Source organism: Gopherus evgoodei, unplaced genomic scaffold (genome assembly GCF_007399415.2).
Source record: "Gopherus evgoodei ecotype Sinaloan lineage unplaced genomic scaffold, rGopEvg1_v1.p scaffold_43_arrow_ctg1, whole genome shotgun sequence".
Lineage (NCBI taxonomy): Eukaryota > Metazoa > Chordata > Testudines > Testudinidae > Gopherus > Gopherus evgoodei.
In genome coordinates this window covers 2,035,610-2,051,838 of record NW_022060064.1, presented here as the reverse complement: position 1 = coordinate 2,051,838, position 16,229 = coordinate 2,035,610, and the positions used below count along the sequence as shown (strand labels likewise).

The following is a 16,229-nucleotide window of genomic DNA, read 5'->3' as shown; positions in this document are numbered from 1 at the left end:
ACCATCCTGTGCTGGAAACCTACTGACCACTATACTTACTTGCATGCCTCCAGCTTTCACCCGGACCACACCACATGATCAACTATCTACAGTCAAGCTCTAAGATACAACTGTATTTGCTCCAACCCCTCAGACAGAGACAAACACCTACAAGATCTCTATCAAGCGTTCTTACAACTACAGTACCCACCTGCTGAAGTGAAGAAAAAATAGATTGACAGAGCCAGAAGAGTACCCAGAAGTCACCTACTACAGGACAGGCCCAACAAAGAAAGTAAGAGAACGCAACTAGCCGTTACCTTCAGCCCCCAACTAAAACCTCTCCAGCGCATCATCAAGGATCTACAACCTATCCTGAAGGACGATCTCTCACTCTCACAGATCTTGGGAGACAGGCCTGTCCTTGCTTACAGACAGCCCCCCCAACCTGAAGCAAATACTTACCCAGCAACCACACAACAAACACACTAACCCAGGAACCTGTCATTGCAACAAAGCCCATTGCCAACTCTGTCCATATATCTATTCAGAGGACACCATCATAGACCCTAATCACAACAGCCACGCTATCAGAGGCTCCATCACCTGCACATCTCCCAATGTGATATATGCTGTTATGTGCCAGCAATGCCCCTCTGCCATGTACATTGGCCAAACCAGACAGTCTATACATAAAATAATAAATAGACGCAAATCAGACATCAAGAATTATAACATTCCAAAACCAGTCGGAGAACACTTCAATGTCCCTGGTCAGTCGATTACAGACCTAAAAGTCACAATATTACAACAAAAAACCTTCAACAACAGACTCCCACAAGAGACTGCTGAATTGGAATTAATTTGCAAACTGGACACCATGAAATTAGGCTTGAATAAGGACTGGGAGTGGATGGGTCATTTCATAAAGTAAAACTATTTCCCCATGTTTATTTGTCCCCCTACTGTTACTCATAGCTTCTTGTCAACTGTTGGAAATGGACCATCCTGATTATCACTACAAAAGGTTTTTTTCTTCTGCTGATAATAGCTCACCTTAACTGATCGCTCTTGTTATAGCGTGTATGGCAACACCCATTTTTCAGGTTCTCTGTGTGTATATATATCTTCCTACTCTATTTTCCACTGCATGCATCCGATGAAGTGGGTTTTGCCCATGAAAGTTTATACTCAAATAAATGTGTTAGTCTCTAAGATGCCACAAGTGCTCCTTGTCCTTTTTGCAGATAAATTAATGGAGGTTAAGTTCATGAATGACTATTAGCCAGGATGGGTAAGGCATGGTATCCCTAGCCTCTGTTTGTCAGAGAGTGGAGATGGATGGCAGGAGAGAGATCACTTGATCATTGCCTGTTAGGTTCACTCCCTCTGGGGCACCTGGCACTGGCCACTGTTGGCAGTAGGATATGGGGTTGGATGGACCTTTGGTCTGACTCAGTATGGCCATTCTTCTGTTCTTATGAAGGGAGGGGCAGAGCCATTTGACAAATGGAGCTTCTGTAGTGTAGCGGTTATCACATTTGCCTAACATGTAGAAGGTCCCTGGTTTGAAACCAGACAGAAACAGGATGGCTTAATTTTCCCAGCTCCTAGTGTCCTGTCCCTGCTTTTGTAGGAGCAGCAGTGATTTCTGTGCTCAACAGGTCTGTTTTACTTCCCCTGCTCCCACTTTTGTCTCCTCTCTCTCTGAATGCCTGTGAAGTGGCTTTCCCCCTCCCCCTCTCCTGGAATGCTTGTGGGATGAAGGGCTGAAGAGCAGAAGAGCTCCCAGGTAGACAAGGTGTCTGGGACTCTAATCAGGTAGCACTCACACCCATGGGAGGCAAGTTTGTAGAAATTTTGGTGGTGCCCAGAACCCACCTCCCCAACTCCCCCCCCCTCAAACTCTGCTTCCACCTGCCTAAGGTTCTGGGCGGGGTTTCATGGGAGAGGTCTGGGGTGTAGGTCCTGGGCTGGGGATTAGGGTGAAGAGGGGTGCAGGCTTTGGGAAGGAGTTTGGGTGCAGGCTCTGGGCCGGTGGTGGGGGTGTAGGAAGGGGTGAGGGGTGCAGGCTCTGGGCTGGTGGTGGAGGTGTAGGAAGGGATGAGGGGTGCAGGCTCTGGGCTGGTGGTGGGGGTGTAGGAAGGGGTGGGGGTGCAGGCTCTGGGCTGGTGGTGGAGATGTAGGAAGGGGTGAGGGGTGCAGGCTCTGGGCTGGGGCAGGGGATGGGTGTGCAGGAGGGGATGAGGGGTGCAGGCTTTGGGATGGAGTTTGGGTGCAGGCTCTGGGCTGGTCGTGGGGGTGTAGGAAGGAGTGAGAGGTGCAGGCTCTGGGCTGGTGGTGGAGGTGTAGGAAGGGGTGGGGGTGCAGGCTCTGGGCTGGGGCAGGGGATGGGTGTGCAGGAGGGGATGAGGGGTGCAGGCTTTGGGATGGAGTTTGGGTGCAGGCTCTGGGCTGGTCGTGGGGGTGTAGGAAGGAGTGAGAGGTGCAGGCTCTGGGCTGGTGGTGGAGGTGTAGGAAGGGGTGGGGGTGCAGGCTCTGGGCTGGGGCAGGGGATGGGTGTGCAGGAGGGGATGAGGGGTGCAGGCTTTGGGATGGAGTTTGGGTGCAGGCTCTGGGCTGGTGGGGGGGGTGTAGGAAGGGGTGAGGGGTGCCGGCTCTGGTAGGGAGTTTGGGTGCTGGGTGCAGGCTCTGGGCTGGGGCAGGGAGTGGGCGTGCAGGAGGGGGTGAGAGGTGCAGGCTTTGGGACAGAGTTTGGGTGCAGGCTCGGCTGGGGGTGTAGGAAGGGGGAGGTGGTGCACACTGGGGCAGAGGATCAGGCTGCAGGGGAATGAGGGTTGGGGCTGAGGATGAGGGGTTCATGATGCGGAGGGGCTCAGAGCTGGGGCAGAGGCTCAAGATGCAGAGGGATGAGGGCTCTGGCTGGGGATGAGGATCAGGGTGCAGGGGGAAGAGGATGAGGGTTTGGGGCATTGGAGAGGCTCAGGGCTAGGGCAGAAGCACAGGGTAAGGGCAGCCTGCCTTGCCATTAGCGGATGGCAGGCGCTAGGACCCTGGGGCAGCAGACAGCATTTCTGCCAGGAGCCGCTCTACTCGGGCAGCAGGAGCAGGCAGGGATGCTGCTCGGGGGGAGAGGGGACGCAGGGGGAGGGTTGGAAGGTGGAGGCGGGGACACGCTCCAGGCAGGGACGTGGCGGGGCAGGGCGGTGGGGGGTAGGGTGACCAGATCACCCAGGTCAAATATCGGGATGCAAGGAGGGTGCGGGGATAAGGGGAATAAAATGGCGGCAGAGCAAAAAAAAAAAAAATCCCGCACCCCCAATTCCTCCTCCCTCCATAAGTGCTGGAGGGAGGCCCAGGAGACTCAGGGGAGCGCAGGGCCGGGGTGAGTGAGAGTCCAGCCTGGCTCCAAGCAGGCAGGACGCAGGTGCGGTACCGGGAGGGAGAGTAGGGGGCGGCCCACCCACCGGGCCAGGCAGCGGCTGTTCTCCCCACCTGGGCAGTGGGACTCGGGAGCAGCACCCACAGCCGCAGGGGGACGAAGCGGCCACTGACCAAGCTCGGCAGCTGTGGCTCTGGCACCCACGGACCCCCCCAAGCCCGGGCCTGCTGCGGGGACCCAGCGCGCACGCTGTGCACACCCAGCCCCTGGCCAGTCGCATCTGGGCTGGCTGCCCAGCTGGTGCAATCCCGTGGGCGGCCCCGGAGTGGGGGCAGCAGGCCCGAGCCCCCCCATCCCACTCGGGTCCCGCAGGGGAACGAACGGGGCTGGGCTGCCGATGCCTCTGCCGTGGGATTGCACCAGCTGGGCAGCCAGTCCAGACGCAACTGGCCAGGGGTGGGGCGCGCACAGTGTGTGCACTCCTGGGTCCCTGCAGCAGGCCCGGACTCGGGGGGTTCAGACCAGGGCACCAAAGCCGCAGCTGCTGAGCGCTACGTGCTTGGCCACTTCCTCCCCTGGCGGCAGTGGGACTTGGCCCCATGGGTGGGCCGCCCCCTACTCTCCCTCCAGCTACCACTCCTGAGTCCTGCCTCCTCGGGGCCAGGCTGGACTCACACTCAGACCGGCCCCATGCTCCCCTGAGTCTCCTGGGCCCGGCGTGCTCGGCCACAGATGGGGATTTGGGGAGGGAACCAATAGGGCAGTGAGGGGGCGGGGATAGGGGCGGGGATTTGGGGAAGGATCCAATGGGGGAAGGAGGAGGCGGAGTCGGGGTGGGGGAGGGCGCGAGCCCTTCTGAGCTCCGGACCTTTTGCTTGTTTGTCCAGTGTCCCGACTTAGCATTGTTCGGGAGGCAGGACAAACAAGCAAATATCGGGAAAGTCCCGATAAAATCGGGACATCTGGTCACCTTAGTGGGGGTAGACCCACAGGGGCCGGGGTCGGGGCCAATCCAGGCAGGGCCGGGGGAGAGACCCAGCTCCAAATATTGCTGGAGCAGGGCACCCAGCCCTGAATATTCCTGGAGCCGGGGCACCTCGAGCCCATATAACCCGCCGCCTGTGCTCACACCCCCAGAGCATGGACACTGCCCAAGGTGGAGTGTGACCCACCAGATGCAGCCAAGTCATCTCTAGTCACAGGCCATGAGGTGCAGGCCCTCAAAAGGGGAAGGGGCCCTGTGCTCAGGAGTCACTCACAAGCTTGTACTTCCAGTGAATGGCCTTTGCCTGGACCGCCTGGCCAGTGGTTCTCTGCGTTGCATTTCATTGTGCCTCACGAAGACTTACCTTCATCGCACCGTACATAACTGCGCTGTGAGACTCTTACCTTGCAGAATCCTGACATCACCAGTGCTGTGCCGGTCCTGGGAGTGTGAGTATGCGAGTGTGACACCTCCCCCTTCTTTTGAGCTTAGCTATCAATATAATAAACGTGCTGCTTTCTGCCAAACTCTGGTGGGTCATTAGTCCTCCCTACTCTTACTAGCTGGCCCAATTTTGGGTAACACCTGCGATAACCCCAACCCCTGCAGGACAGAAGGTGGTGAAATGAGCTGAGAAAGATCCTTGGCATCAGCAGGGGAAAGCTAGAGGATCTGGGCCAGTCACATTTTGAAGCCTTGTGGCTTGGCCTCCTCTGCCCTGGGAGGTGGGCCTACGGAGGCTGGCTCTTCCTGCTGGCCTCCTCTATGTGACTTGCCAGAGGAGGAAATGAGGCGGGAATGGGGCAAAAGAGGAAAGTTGAGCTGAGGAAGGCAGGGCAGAAGCTAAGTGCCTCAGTGTGGCTAAGTGGGGTTAGTAGAGCACCACCAGTCGTTCTGCAAAGCCTGGGGAGGTGCAGCTGGCTGCTGGGAGGCAGAATCCTGTGCCTGCCTCTTGGCTTCCCAGAGGTGGCTACTTGCAGCCCACGAGAAGAAGGATGGTTCTGGATGAAAGCAAGACAAGCAAAGCTCTGGGAGGAGATTTGGGTGCGGGTGCAGGCTCTGCACTGGGGGAAGGGGTTGGGGTGCAGGAGGGGTGGCGCTTACCCCGGGCCCTGCAGCTCCCAAAATGACCGGTACACACAACCCTGTGACAGCAGCTCCCTAGATGAGCAGGGCCAGGGGGTCTCAGTGAGCCACTGCCTGCAGGCACTGCCCCCAGAGCTCCCATTGGCTGCAGTTCCTGGCCAATGGGAGCTGTGGAGTTGGTACTCGGGGCAGAGGCAGCACATGGAGACACTTCCCCCTCCCCGCCCCAGGGGATGCTGGGACATGCCAGCCACTTCTGGGAGCAGCAGGGAGGGATGGAGGCAGAGTGGGCAGGGAGCCACCTCAGTGCTGCTGGCACATCTCTGCACACCCATCGGGGGAGGGGAGCAGAGGGCCTCCATGCACTGCCTGGGGTAGGGGCAGTGCACAGAGCTGCCTCCCCTCCTGGGTCTCTTACAGGAGTGGGTGGATGGGGCCTTTTGGCCTGCAAGGTGCAGCAGATCGGACAAGATGATCACACTGGTCCCTTCTGACCTTAAATGTTCTGAGTCTAAAAGGGAGAAGGAAGTCAAGGAAAATTTTTTAAAAAATAAACCAAATATTGTAATACCAGGATGACTCCAACAGCTCATTGTATAGTCCCACCCCTTTCTTCCTCCCCTGGATGTTTAATGACCCGCTAGGATTTGGGACACTGATTCTCTCATTCCATCGCTAAACTGATACAGTGTGACTGAAATTAAACCAATTCCCAGTGGGGGAATCATCACATTGGCTGGGAATCAAACACAGGTCAACTGCTTGGAAGGCAGCTATGCTCACCACTATAACCAATACATGTGATAAAAGAATCTCTCCTATGTGCCACATATGCTTGCCAAATGAAGCACCTCCCCCCCAGCTAAGAAGCTGGCTAGAGGCAGCCTGTCCCCTGTGAGGAGAGAGAGGTTCCCAGAGTGACTGACAGATGGGGACATGGGCTCAACATCCCAGTCCGAGGTAGTTCAAACCCCATCTCTGCCGTCAGAGAAGGGAAATGGAAATCAATGACCATAATGGCTAATTTTACCCAGAAGGAAGGAAACACTTCCTTTTAAAGCACATTTTGGGTTGGTTCCTGCTACGTACACATGGTTTTTTTGCTGATAATGACAATCCTTGGGCTCTGCCCAGATAAGGAACAATTCAGGCTGTCACTCAAGTGAAGAATGGAGATTTTTTTTTTGACAGGGACGGCTGCCTCATCTTAAGGGTGTTTGTTGTCATCTTCTAATCTAGTGGGTGATACATGCAGGCAGTCCCTGCTTCTGGGTCTCTCCCGAGGAAATAAAGTTTCTACACAAAATCCCAAAGCTTTTCAACTGAAAGGAGGGAAAGGAAATGGCCACAAGATGGAGCGAGGACATAAGGAATGTAACACAACCCCGTTCTTAGGGATAAGCCATTATTTTTTGTCAAGAGCCAAAATTATTGGTCAAGGTCTAGTCAAGGTCCAGACTCCAGCATAAATAATAATAAAAAATAACAATAATGATGATGATAATAATAAGTAAATAAAAAGAATTTGAGGTCCATTCAAAAGCAATGTGGCCACTGTCTGCCTATTGATTACCCCGCATTGACTCTGAGAGGTGCTTTATCTCCACTCTCTTGGATCTGAAGAGCTGGTTAGTTTTACCCTTGGTATCCCACCAGACTAAACAAGCCATGTTATCGATGGTGACACTAGGATTGAAGGATTCTATTGTATTATAAAAATACTGTAAATAAAGACGTGGTCTGAAGGTGAGCATTCAGTAATGAGAGGCTATTCCCCCAGTTGAGTTCCGAATGCTTTGCTAGAAATGTCCCCTGGGACCCTGGCACTCCCCAGCAGGAGTGAAAGGAGAAACTCCCAGCTCTGCACGTAGTTCCAGGCTGATTCATCAGGGGTGGGGGAATTGAATTCTTTGCTGCTGAGCAGGGAGCCAGGGCAGTTCTCTGGGAAACAGGGTGCTCAGCCTGATCCAGCTGCTTCTTTGCCCCTGGGGCCCTGCAGGTTTAGACTGTCCCTGAGGCCAGGCAGCTGCTCAGGGAGCTTTCTTGGTGTCACTGGCAGGGCAGGAATATCCCACTTTAAGGGCTTGAGTTCAGCCATCAGGAAAGGCAACAGCTTTGCTCCTTACTTCTAAACAGAGCTCCAAGACTGTGGTTCTCAGCTGAGTGTCTGGAGCTCTCTGCAGGGCAGCAAGCTGGTTTTTGGCGGGGAGGTTGCCAAAATAACACTCAAAGCAGGGCTGGCATTAGACTCACTGGGGTTCAGGGCAGAAATCTAAAATCTGAGCCCTTCCACCTAGGACTGAAGCTAGAGCAACTTAACTTCATAGGGGCCTCTCTGTTGTGGGGCCCTGCACAATTGTTCTGCTGGCTAGCCCCTAACAACAGCCCTGACTTTTAATCTACTGGACGTGCAGAAGAACCGTTGTTGTGGCACAGGTGGGCTATGGAGGTTTTATATCATGTTGGGCAGGGGCCACAGAAAGAAGAAGGTTGGGAACCCCTGCTCCAGGGAATCCCGGAGAATAAAGACTCAATCTGACTCAGTGCTGCCAACTCTCATGATTTTGTTGTGACTTGTTCTGCCAGCTGAGACCACTGAGAACAGCTGAACCCCACCCTCTTTGGAACCCCCCCTCAGGTAGTTGAAAGCTGCTATCAAATCCCCCCTCACTCTTCTCTTGTGCAGACTAAATAACCCCAGTTCCCTCAGCCTCTCCTCCAAAGCCATGTGCCCCAGTCCCCTAATCATTTTCATTACCCTCCACTGGACTCTCTAATTTGTCCACATCCTTTCTGTATGGGAGGGCCCAAAACTTGATGCAGTACTCCAGATGTGACCTCACCAGTGCCGAATAGAGAGGAATAATCACTTCCCTCAATCTGCTGGCAATGCTCCTACTAGTGCCATTAGCCTTCTTGGCAACAAGCGCACACTGTTGACTCACATCCAGCTTCTCATCCACTGTAGTCCCCAGATCCTTTTATGAAGAACTACCGCTTAGCCAGTCAATCTGCAACCTGTAGCAGTGCACAGGATTCTTCCATCCTAAGTGCAGGACTCTTTTTCATACGGGAGAGTTTTAGGGCTATTGTGATTCAGGGAGCCATACTATAGGATGCCTTCTCGGTGTGAATTTGACAAGTGGCTCAACATAGATGCACATTGTGACCCTTCTCAGGGAGCTGAGGGCTGTGAGTTTTCTTGCTATCACCTGCCACTAGGCACTCAAGCACCTGCCTCTGAGCTACAGCAGTCCTGCCAGTTGAAATTAGAGGCACCTGAATCCCTGGTTCCTTCAATGTGTCCCACTCTGGCGCCCAGCCCCTATCACCAGATACTCAGAGAAATTCCAGAGCCTCCCTTCCCGAAGCAATGATATTTCCCAGGTTACCAGTTTTACTGTAGACCACTGCTCCTGTATCACACACAGCACTTCAGTACAGTTATCAAACAAATGGAAATTTATTTAACAAGAGATAGAGATTTAAACAGAAACAAACACCGACAGAACAAAATTGCAAAATGCAACCTACACTTTTTAATAGTTACCTCTCCCTATCTAAGCAGATTCTCACCTCACACTTCAGTCTAATGCAGTGATTGCCTTTGATGAAGCACCACTGGTTGTTAGGGATCTCCTTGGTGAATGGACCCAGAGTGTTTTTCTCCACCCTGTTATAGACCGAACCAGTCTTTTGTCTTTATTCATAGAAAAGAAGATCTCCTCGTTGTCATTGTCCTTTTCATTTCCACAGGGTTTTGAGGTTTATAGTTTGTCTTTGATAGTTTTCCGTTGGCTTTTCTGGGTTGGTGCAAAGGTTGACAATGGAGCAACACATCACATAACTGGCTAGCAAGCGACAGGTGACAATTCCCTCCCACTGGAATGGGACGTCCCCACCAAGACCAATGATTTGGGTGACTCACTTCCATGAACATGCATCTGACGAAGTGGGTATTCACCCACGAAAGCTCATGTTCCAAAACGTCTGTTAGTTTATAAGGTGCCACAGGATTCTTTGCTGCTTTTACAGATCCAGACTAACACGGCTAGTCCTCTGATACTTCACTTCCATGATAATACCATATGGGCATAATTTTCCGTGTATTTACATTACTTCTTCAGTCTGACTCATACACACCTGTCACAGTGATTAGGAGTATCAATAATTTACAAGCTTTCAGTAGAGATCTCACTGCTATGCTTCCTGGATAAATATCATAAAATCAGTGTATTAGGTGTGGTGAGTTTGTCAGGTGAGACAGGAGTCGCTTGTGAATAACAGTGACCCTTTTGCCAATTGGCACCAATCAGCGTTTGTCACACATGCACTGAGCCATACAGTCACACCGTGATAGAACAAAAAGGCCAACACAAAAAACAGAGAGAGGAACAATAAGATACTAAAATGACAATGGTTCGAACTCTCCATTTCTCTCAGTCTTTGGACTGATGGGCACTAAGAGCTTTTCCCTCAGTTGAATCAGGTGATCGGATACCTGGCTCGCCCTCCATACTAGCAGCTTTCTCACATACAGGGAGATGGGTCAAAATTGGAATTGATGTCATAACTCGATTCTCAAAGGGGATCGATCTAAGGCTCTGTCTACCCTTCAAACACTGGAAATATTCTTCTGACAACCTAACACTGTCTACACTGGGGCGTAGGTCACATTAACTACTTCTCTCAGGGGAGTGGATTTTTCACATCCCTGAGAGATGTGGCCATGTCAACATAGCTTTTCAGCATAGACCACCCTTTAGATGGCTTTTTGATATGAAGGGCAATGGACTTCAGCCTTTTCCTTGGTACTGATGGTTAACAACTGCAGCTTTCCTACCTGCTGGACACATCCTATGACAGATGTCAGGCCTTTCCTTTGCAAACTAGAGAAGTGGGGAAGTCAGTGATGCTTACAGTCTAAGTGGGAAAAAACGTATATAGTTTATCTTCTCAAGTAGCTCTCCTTTTAATAGAAATTGACTTTGAAACTAAGTAAAATAAGTTCTATTTGAAAACACAAAATATTAAAATATATACTGGGCCAATATTCTCTTATACACTATTTCTCACACACATTCTCTCACCCCAACCTTCAGAGGGAAGTTTCCTATCAGAACTCCTTATACTACAGGGAGTAAATTAAATCAAATTTACTTTTCAAGATTAGCCATCATTTCCTGTATGACTAACAAAACAAAAAACAAGACAACTTTCAGTTTTCCAAAATAATCACACAGATAGTCTGTTACTTTTTAACCTACACTTCACCTATAATTTCATTTCCATTAGTAACAACAACATATTCGAAGATCACAAATTCTGGCCACATATGTTAGTTTTCTTTTAGTCCCCATTGCCAACATCTGAACCTTGGCTCAAGCTGTGGTTTGTCCCAACGTAGGTCCCAACCACTTCTGAGAGTTCATATGTCCCTGGTTCTTCTGCCATGTGTGTTGGTGGAAGAAGTCTCCTATGTCAGAATGTGTGCATCACACATTTTAATCTTTCAAAGTAGGCAGAGGTAGAGGAGAAGTAATGAAAATGCATAAAACAGAAGAGAAAACTCTGGTCTACACTAAGTACAATTATATTTCTTAGGGGTGTGAAAAATCCATACTGCTGAGCTATGTAGTTAAACAGCCCTAATCCCCCATATAGACAGCACTACGTCAGCAGGAGAACAACGTAGCCATCCCCAGGTTGAGGGGGCTGGACTAATCAAGTCTGATGGGAGAAATCTCTCCCACTGGGTGACAGCATCTGTAATAGCAGTGCTACAGCAGCGCAGCTACATTGGTGCAACTGTGCCAACATCGGCTTAATTGTGTAGCCACAGCATCAGAGAAAAAAAACATGGAATCAGGACTCAACATGCGCATATCCGGAAGTCTGAAATTGGAGCTTGACACATTTGCTGCCTCATGAGTTACCATCATTTCTACAGCCTGAAAGGCCTTGTTATCCAATCAGGCTGCCAGTTTGGGATCCACAGGGAAGCAATGTCCTATGAAGCACTCCCTCTTTGCATCCAAACAGAGAAGGATGATTGTTCTCAATCTAACCCTGGCATACTTTGGAAGTGTAACCAGTGACACTGAGCTGGTAAGTGGAATGGTACAAACAATCTTCCTTGGGTCATTAGCCACCAAGGCTTCCTTTCCTGGAGAGGAAGCCAAGAACTGAGCGTGGACTCTTTCAACCTCAGCTCTTTCCAAATCTTTGGTCTTGGTTAGGATAAATTTACACTTCTCTGAAGTAGAATCCTTTACAAAACCACTTAAAATCTCAGCAGTGTTAATGAGGAATGCCTTCCCAAAACATGCCCAGTTTCTCTTTAATTTGGTGGCACAGGTCCAGGCAAGAGACTGGATATAGGCCTGGATCAGAATCTCCATTAGTTACCAGAGCTGGAGTTTCTGTTCAAGAATAGCTATTTTTCTGAAGCTATTACATTTTCAACACTGGTTTCATTTTATACACATCTTTAGCACCTACAAAGATTAAATTCAACCAAAATCCCACTTCTATTTTCTCAATATCTGTGTCATGAAGGGCTGCATTTCCCATAGCATAAGATTAGGTAGGATAGACCTTCTGTAAGACTGGGTTACAAATGCTTTGGGAACCAAACACATGGGCAGTCTGCCTAGTTCAAAACCACTTACCATGGAATTCTCTTCCCAGATCATCGGAGACAATATTGCCTTGAACAACTGAAATACACTGTGATCATATGCACTTCCTTTAGTTACTTGGGGTTGTGCTGTTGTTCACCATTTCTGAGTGGAGATTTTAAATCACTGCTGTGTCTTTGTTAGCCTGTCCAGTAAATTAGAGAGTTCTCTCCTGTTGATAGAACTGCACTTCAACTTCCTCCATGTCATCATGGAGGGATGGGGAAAAAGCAAAGCTGAAGTGAGAAATGACGACTTTAACAAATGCTCATTGGTCTTAAATTCTCCAATAAATCTGAGCTACATCCCATCAAACTGAACTAATATCTAATGAGGTGACCAAACAGCCTTAAGGAAAGATAGAAACCCACATCAGAGAGAGACAGAATACATGATAATGAAAGTGTGAAGTGAAAATCCAGAGCAGGTTACATATGAGTTTGCAGAATCAGGACAAGAGATTCTCCCATCACATTCTTCCCTGATCCATTTAAACTTGCTTCACACAGCACTGTCCTATAGTCAGTTATGTTATTTACAATTTTTTTAGTATCCAAGCATCCCAGAATGAGGGGGAAACCATCCCCTTGCCAGAAGTGGCTTTACCAATAGATGGAACCTGGGATTTAAACTCCAAATGATCACACTCTGTTTGGGAGCCATTTGAATTCCCCTCCCAGGTCTTTGACACTTTCATCTCCAATCATAACAACTCTAGTATAGCATTAAAGAACTCAAAGCATCATCTCCAAGTACAGACAATGGAGAATGCTTCATCAAATGACACTTTGAGAAGTGGATGGATAGAATGTGATGAATATAAACTCTACATGGCTCAGACAAAAGGTAACAGTTCTGCAATGATGAGGAAGGAGGGAATCTCTGCATCACCCTGTTTCCTTCCAGTATCAGAGAGGTTGAAATGATACTTTTTTTCTGCCCCTTCTCCTCTTCATTTATATACAACTTGAAAAGTTCCCAATATAGCTGTTCTTTAGCAAATGTGAGAACAACTGGCAGTGATAAAATCTGTATCATTGGTGACCCTAACAACTTTGCAATAGGAGGAATGGTATAAATGTGATGCTCCCTGGTTCCTGATAGGAAGAGAACTTGTGGGACAATAGAAAGGACAAATGGGCCCACTTCAAGAGAGGGAGAATTGCAAAAGGCAAAAATGGGCCACTCATCTGGACAAGCTGAGGGTTAACACTACTGAAAACAGTTCAAACAGCTTTAAAAGTTACTATGTGGGAATCAGGAAAAGTATAAGAGAAAAGAAAGTATGGATAACCCTAGAGGTTTTTATGGTGTTGATCTCCCTTGCAGATTCTCTTATGCTTAGCATGGGCTGAGTGCCAAGAGAAGGTTTTCCCACACTCACTGCATTCATAGGGCCTCTCCCCTGTGTGGATTCTCTGATGTTTAGAAAGGGCTGAGCTGTGAGTGAAGTTTTTCCCACACTCATTGCATTCATAGGGCCTCTCCCCTGTGTGGATTCTCTGATGAATAGAAAGAGCTGATCTGTGAATGAAGGTTTTCCCGCACTCACTGCATTCATAGGGCCTCTCTCCTGTGTGGATTTTCTGATGAGTAATAAGGTGCGAGCGGCGATAGAAGGTTTTCCCACACTCACTGCATTCATAGGGCCTCTCCCCTGTGTGAATTTTCTGATGGTGAGAAAGGCTTGATCTTCGAGTGAAGCTCTCCCCACACTCACAGCATTCATAGGACCTTGCCCCTGCGTGGATTTTCTGATGAACAGGAAGGGCTGATCTGTGACTGAAGTTTTTCCCACACTCGCTGTATCCATGGGGTCTCTCTCCTGTGTGGATTTTCTGATGATTAATAAGGTGCGAGCTTCGATTGAAGGTTTTCCCACACTCACGGCATTCATAGGGCCTCTCCCCTGTGTGGATTCGCTGATGTTGAAAAAGGGCTGAGCTGCGAGTGAATCTTTTCCCACATTCACTGCATTCATAGGGCCTCTCCCCTGTGTGAATTCTCTGATGACCAGAAAGGTCTGAGCTTCTAGTGAAGCATTTTCCGCACTCATGGCATTTGTAGGGCCTCTCCCCTGTGTGGATTCTCAGATGAACAGAAAGGCTTGATCTGCGAATGAAGCTTTTCCCACACTCAGTGCATGTATTTTTTCTCTTTCTCATGAGAATTTCCTGCTGTGCTGTGGTTTCCTTGAGGTCCTTCTGTGTTCCCCAATAGGAAATAAATTTACCTGCTTTCTCCCCTGGATGGTTTCCCTGCTCTCTTTCTGGTCTGTGCTGAATCTCACAGGAGTTTCCCTGCTCATGACTCCTGCACACATTCCTTTTCAATCTTTGTGATAATGCTCTGTGTTTATCCACTTGCTCAACATTTTCAGGCTGAGAATTCTGCTCTTTCTTACATGCCATTGCATCACCTGCTGTGATAGAGACAGAAACCTCAAACAGGGATGGAAAGGGGAAGGCCAAACCAATACAAGTGCTGAAGACAGGTCATATAAAAATCAGGCACTGAACTCCCCCAAACTCTTCCCCCAAATAGGAGAGAGGAGGGGGATGAATTCAGCCTTCACTTCCCCTCCAAATTCACATGGGAAAGGGAGGAAGTTACTGCCCGGTGTCTGCTAGCATCTACAGGAAGCCATGAACTATATTTACCAGGAGTTTATGACCCCTGCTAGGGACAATAATGAACTGAGAGACATCCCAAGGGCTTTGTTGGGCATATCAGATGTTTCCTTCAGGCACTTACAGATTCTGAATTGCTTTAATGTTTCCTCACCTGTGCAGGAAACTTTTAGGATCTCTCTTTCCTCTGAACCCTGGAGGTCTGGGACCCATGGCTCTTCCCCCTGTTCCAGCTGGGACATCATATTAGGTTTGGAAACTAGAAACCCTGCTCAAATGAAAGAAAACAAAGAAGTTCAGTAGATTTCATAAGACTCGGTCATAAACAACATTCTATTAATTTAACTTCAGTGCTTAGTGTGACCTGGTGTGCCTGGGGCAGTCCTCACTGAAAAAGCCAAGGTCAGGGCAGGCTGAAAAAGAGAGAGCAGATGCTCCTAAAACTGGTGGTCAACACTGAAGTTAAACTCACTGACCAGTCACAAATTGTGTTTCTGATTCCCGACACGGGTTATCGAGAAGCTGAAAAAAGAAATCACACGGCCCCCATTATTGCATCCCAGTTCTCTGACTCCTAATCAGCACCTAGGTCCAAGTACAGTGAGAGGTTATTCAAAAACTCTGCATGCATAGACAAAGTGGTCTTCTGACCCAAAAGGGTCAGTCTCAGTACCAGGTCACTACCGGTTTGCATCTTACCCAAAATACCACACTGCCAGCCAATCCTTTAGCATCTAAACTAAAGGTTTAAATGAAAGAAAGAAAAAGAGAGAAAGAAGTTGAATGGGAGGCTTCAGTTTGCAAAGAAGTTGCTCCAGAGGTAGGAAGGGAGATTGAAGACAAAATGGAGATGATGCAGCTGCCCTTTACATTCCTTTTGCCATGTGGCTTGTACTTCCTGTGTCCTAAACACAAGCTTCACAGCACGTGGCATGGAAAAGCCTTGAAGTTCTCAGTACACAGGCAAACCCTGGCATGTCTTGCTGACTCAATAGGTGTATCCCCTTGGGCCTTTTCATGGGCTCATTGTACAGCTGATGACCCTGAATGGGACATCAAACAGGCTACTCAGTGCTGACACCAATATGTCTGGGGATGTCATCTAGAAATGCTGCACAAGTCTAGAAATACAGATATACTCTACAAATCTATAACTCACAATACAAAGGTGATACAAACATAGAAACAAGATTATCATACTTGGAAAATCATAATATTTTCACTGACACCTGGCATGGCATATCTAGCATGATTCACTGCAATCTTATCATATTGGTATTCATAATAAAATAATATTAAGTGTCTCACAATTCCACAAAGTGTCACACTTAGTAAACTAGTGAATTCCTAGGACCAAATTTACAGGACCTCGAAGATGCCAAACACTCTGCTTATGAGGGATTGAAATACCCACATATCTGCTAGGAACATGCAGACAGACAGACACTGCAAGTCTGTACCCCTATGTTCATTCTTCTAGAAAATTA

General features: G+C 48.9%; 1 protein-coding gene and 1 non-coding gene across 21 annotated transcripts in view; one reads left to right on the top strand and one right to left on the bottom strand.

The window, feature by feature from the left end:
• Positions 1 to 1,493: 1,493 nt before the first annotated feature.
• TRNAV-AAC lies at positions 1,494 to 1,566 on the top strand. Its single transcript has one exon. It is a non-coding gene; the product is annotated as a tRNA-Val (tRNA).
• A 7,305-nt stretch (positions 1,567 to 8,871) lies between these two features.
• The window catches only part of LOC115642642 (zinc finger protein 436-like), a 936,374-nt gene continuing 929,016 nt past the window's right edge, over positions 8,872 to 16,229 (bottom strand). For 19 of the 20 annotated variants that reach the window (XM_030546321.1, XM_030546319.1, XM_030546313.1 and 16 more), the window contains 2 exons: positions 14,897 to 15,010; positions 8,872 to 14,534 (listed from right to left, as the gene is read on the bottom strand). In XM_030546321.1, coding sequence (XP_030402181.1) covers positions 13,408 to 14,534; positions 14,897 to 15,010 — 1,241 coding nt within the window. In that variant the 3' untranslated portion in view covers positions 8,872 to 13,407. The remainder of the gene's footprint in view (positions 14,535 to 14,896; positions 15,011 to 16,229) is intronic. The other variant, XM_030546305.1, reaches the window with a different exon arrangement.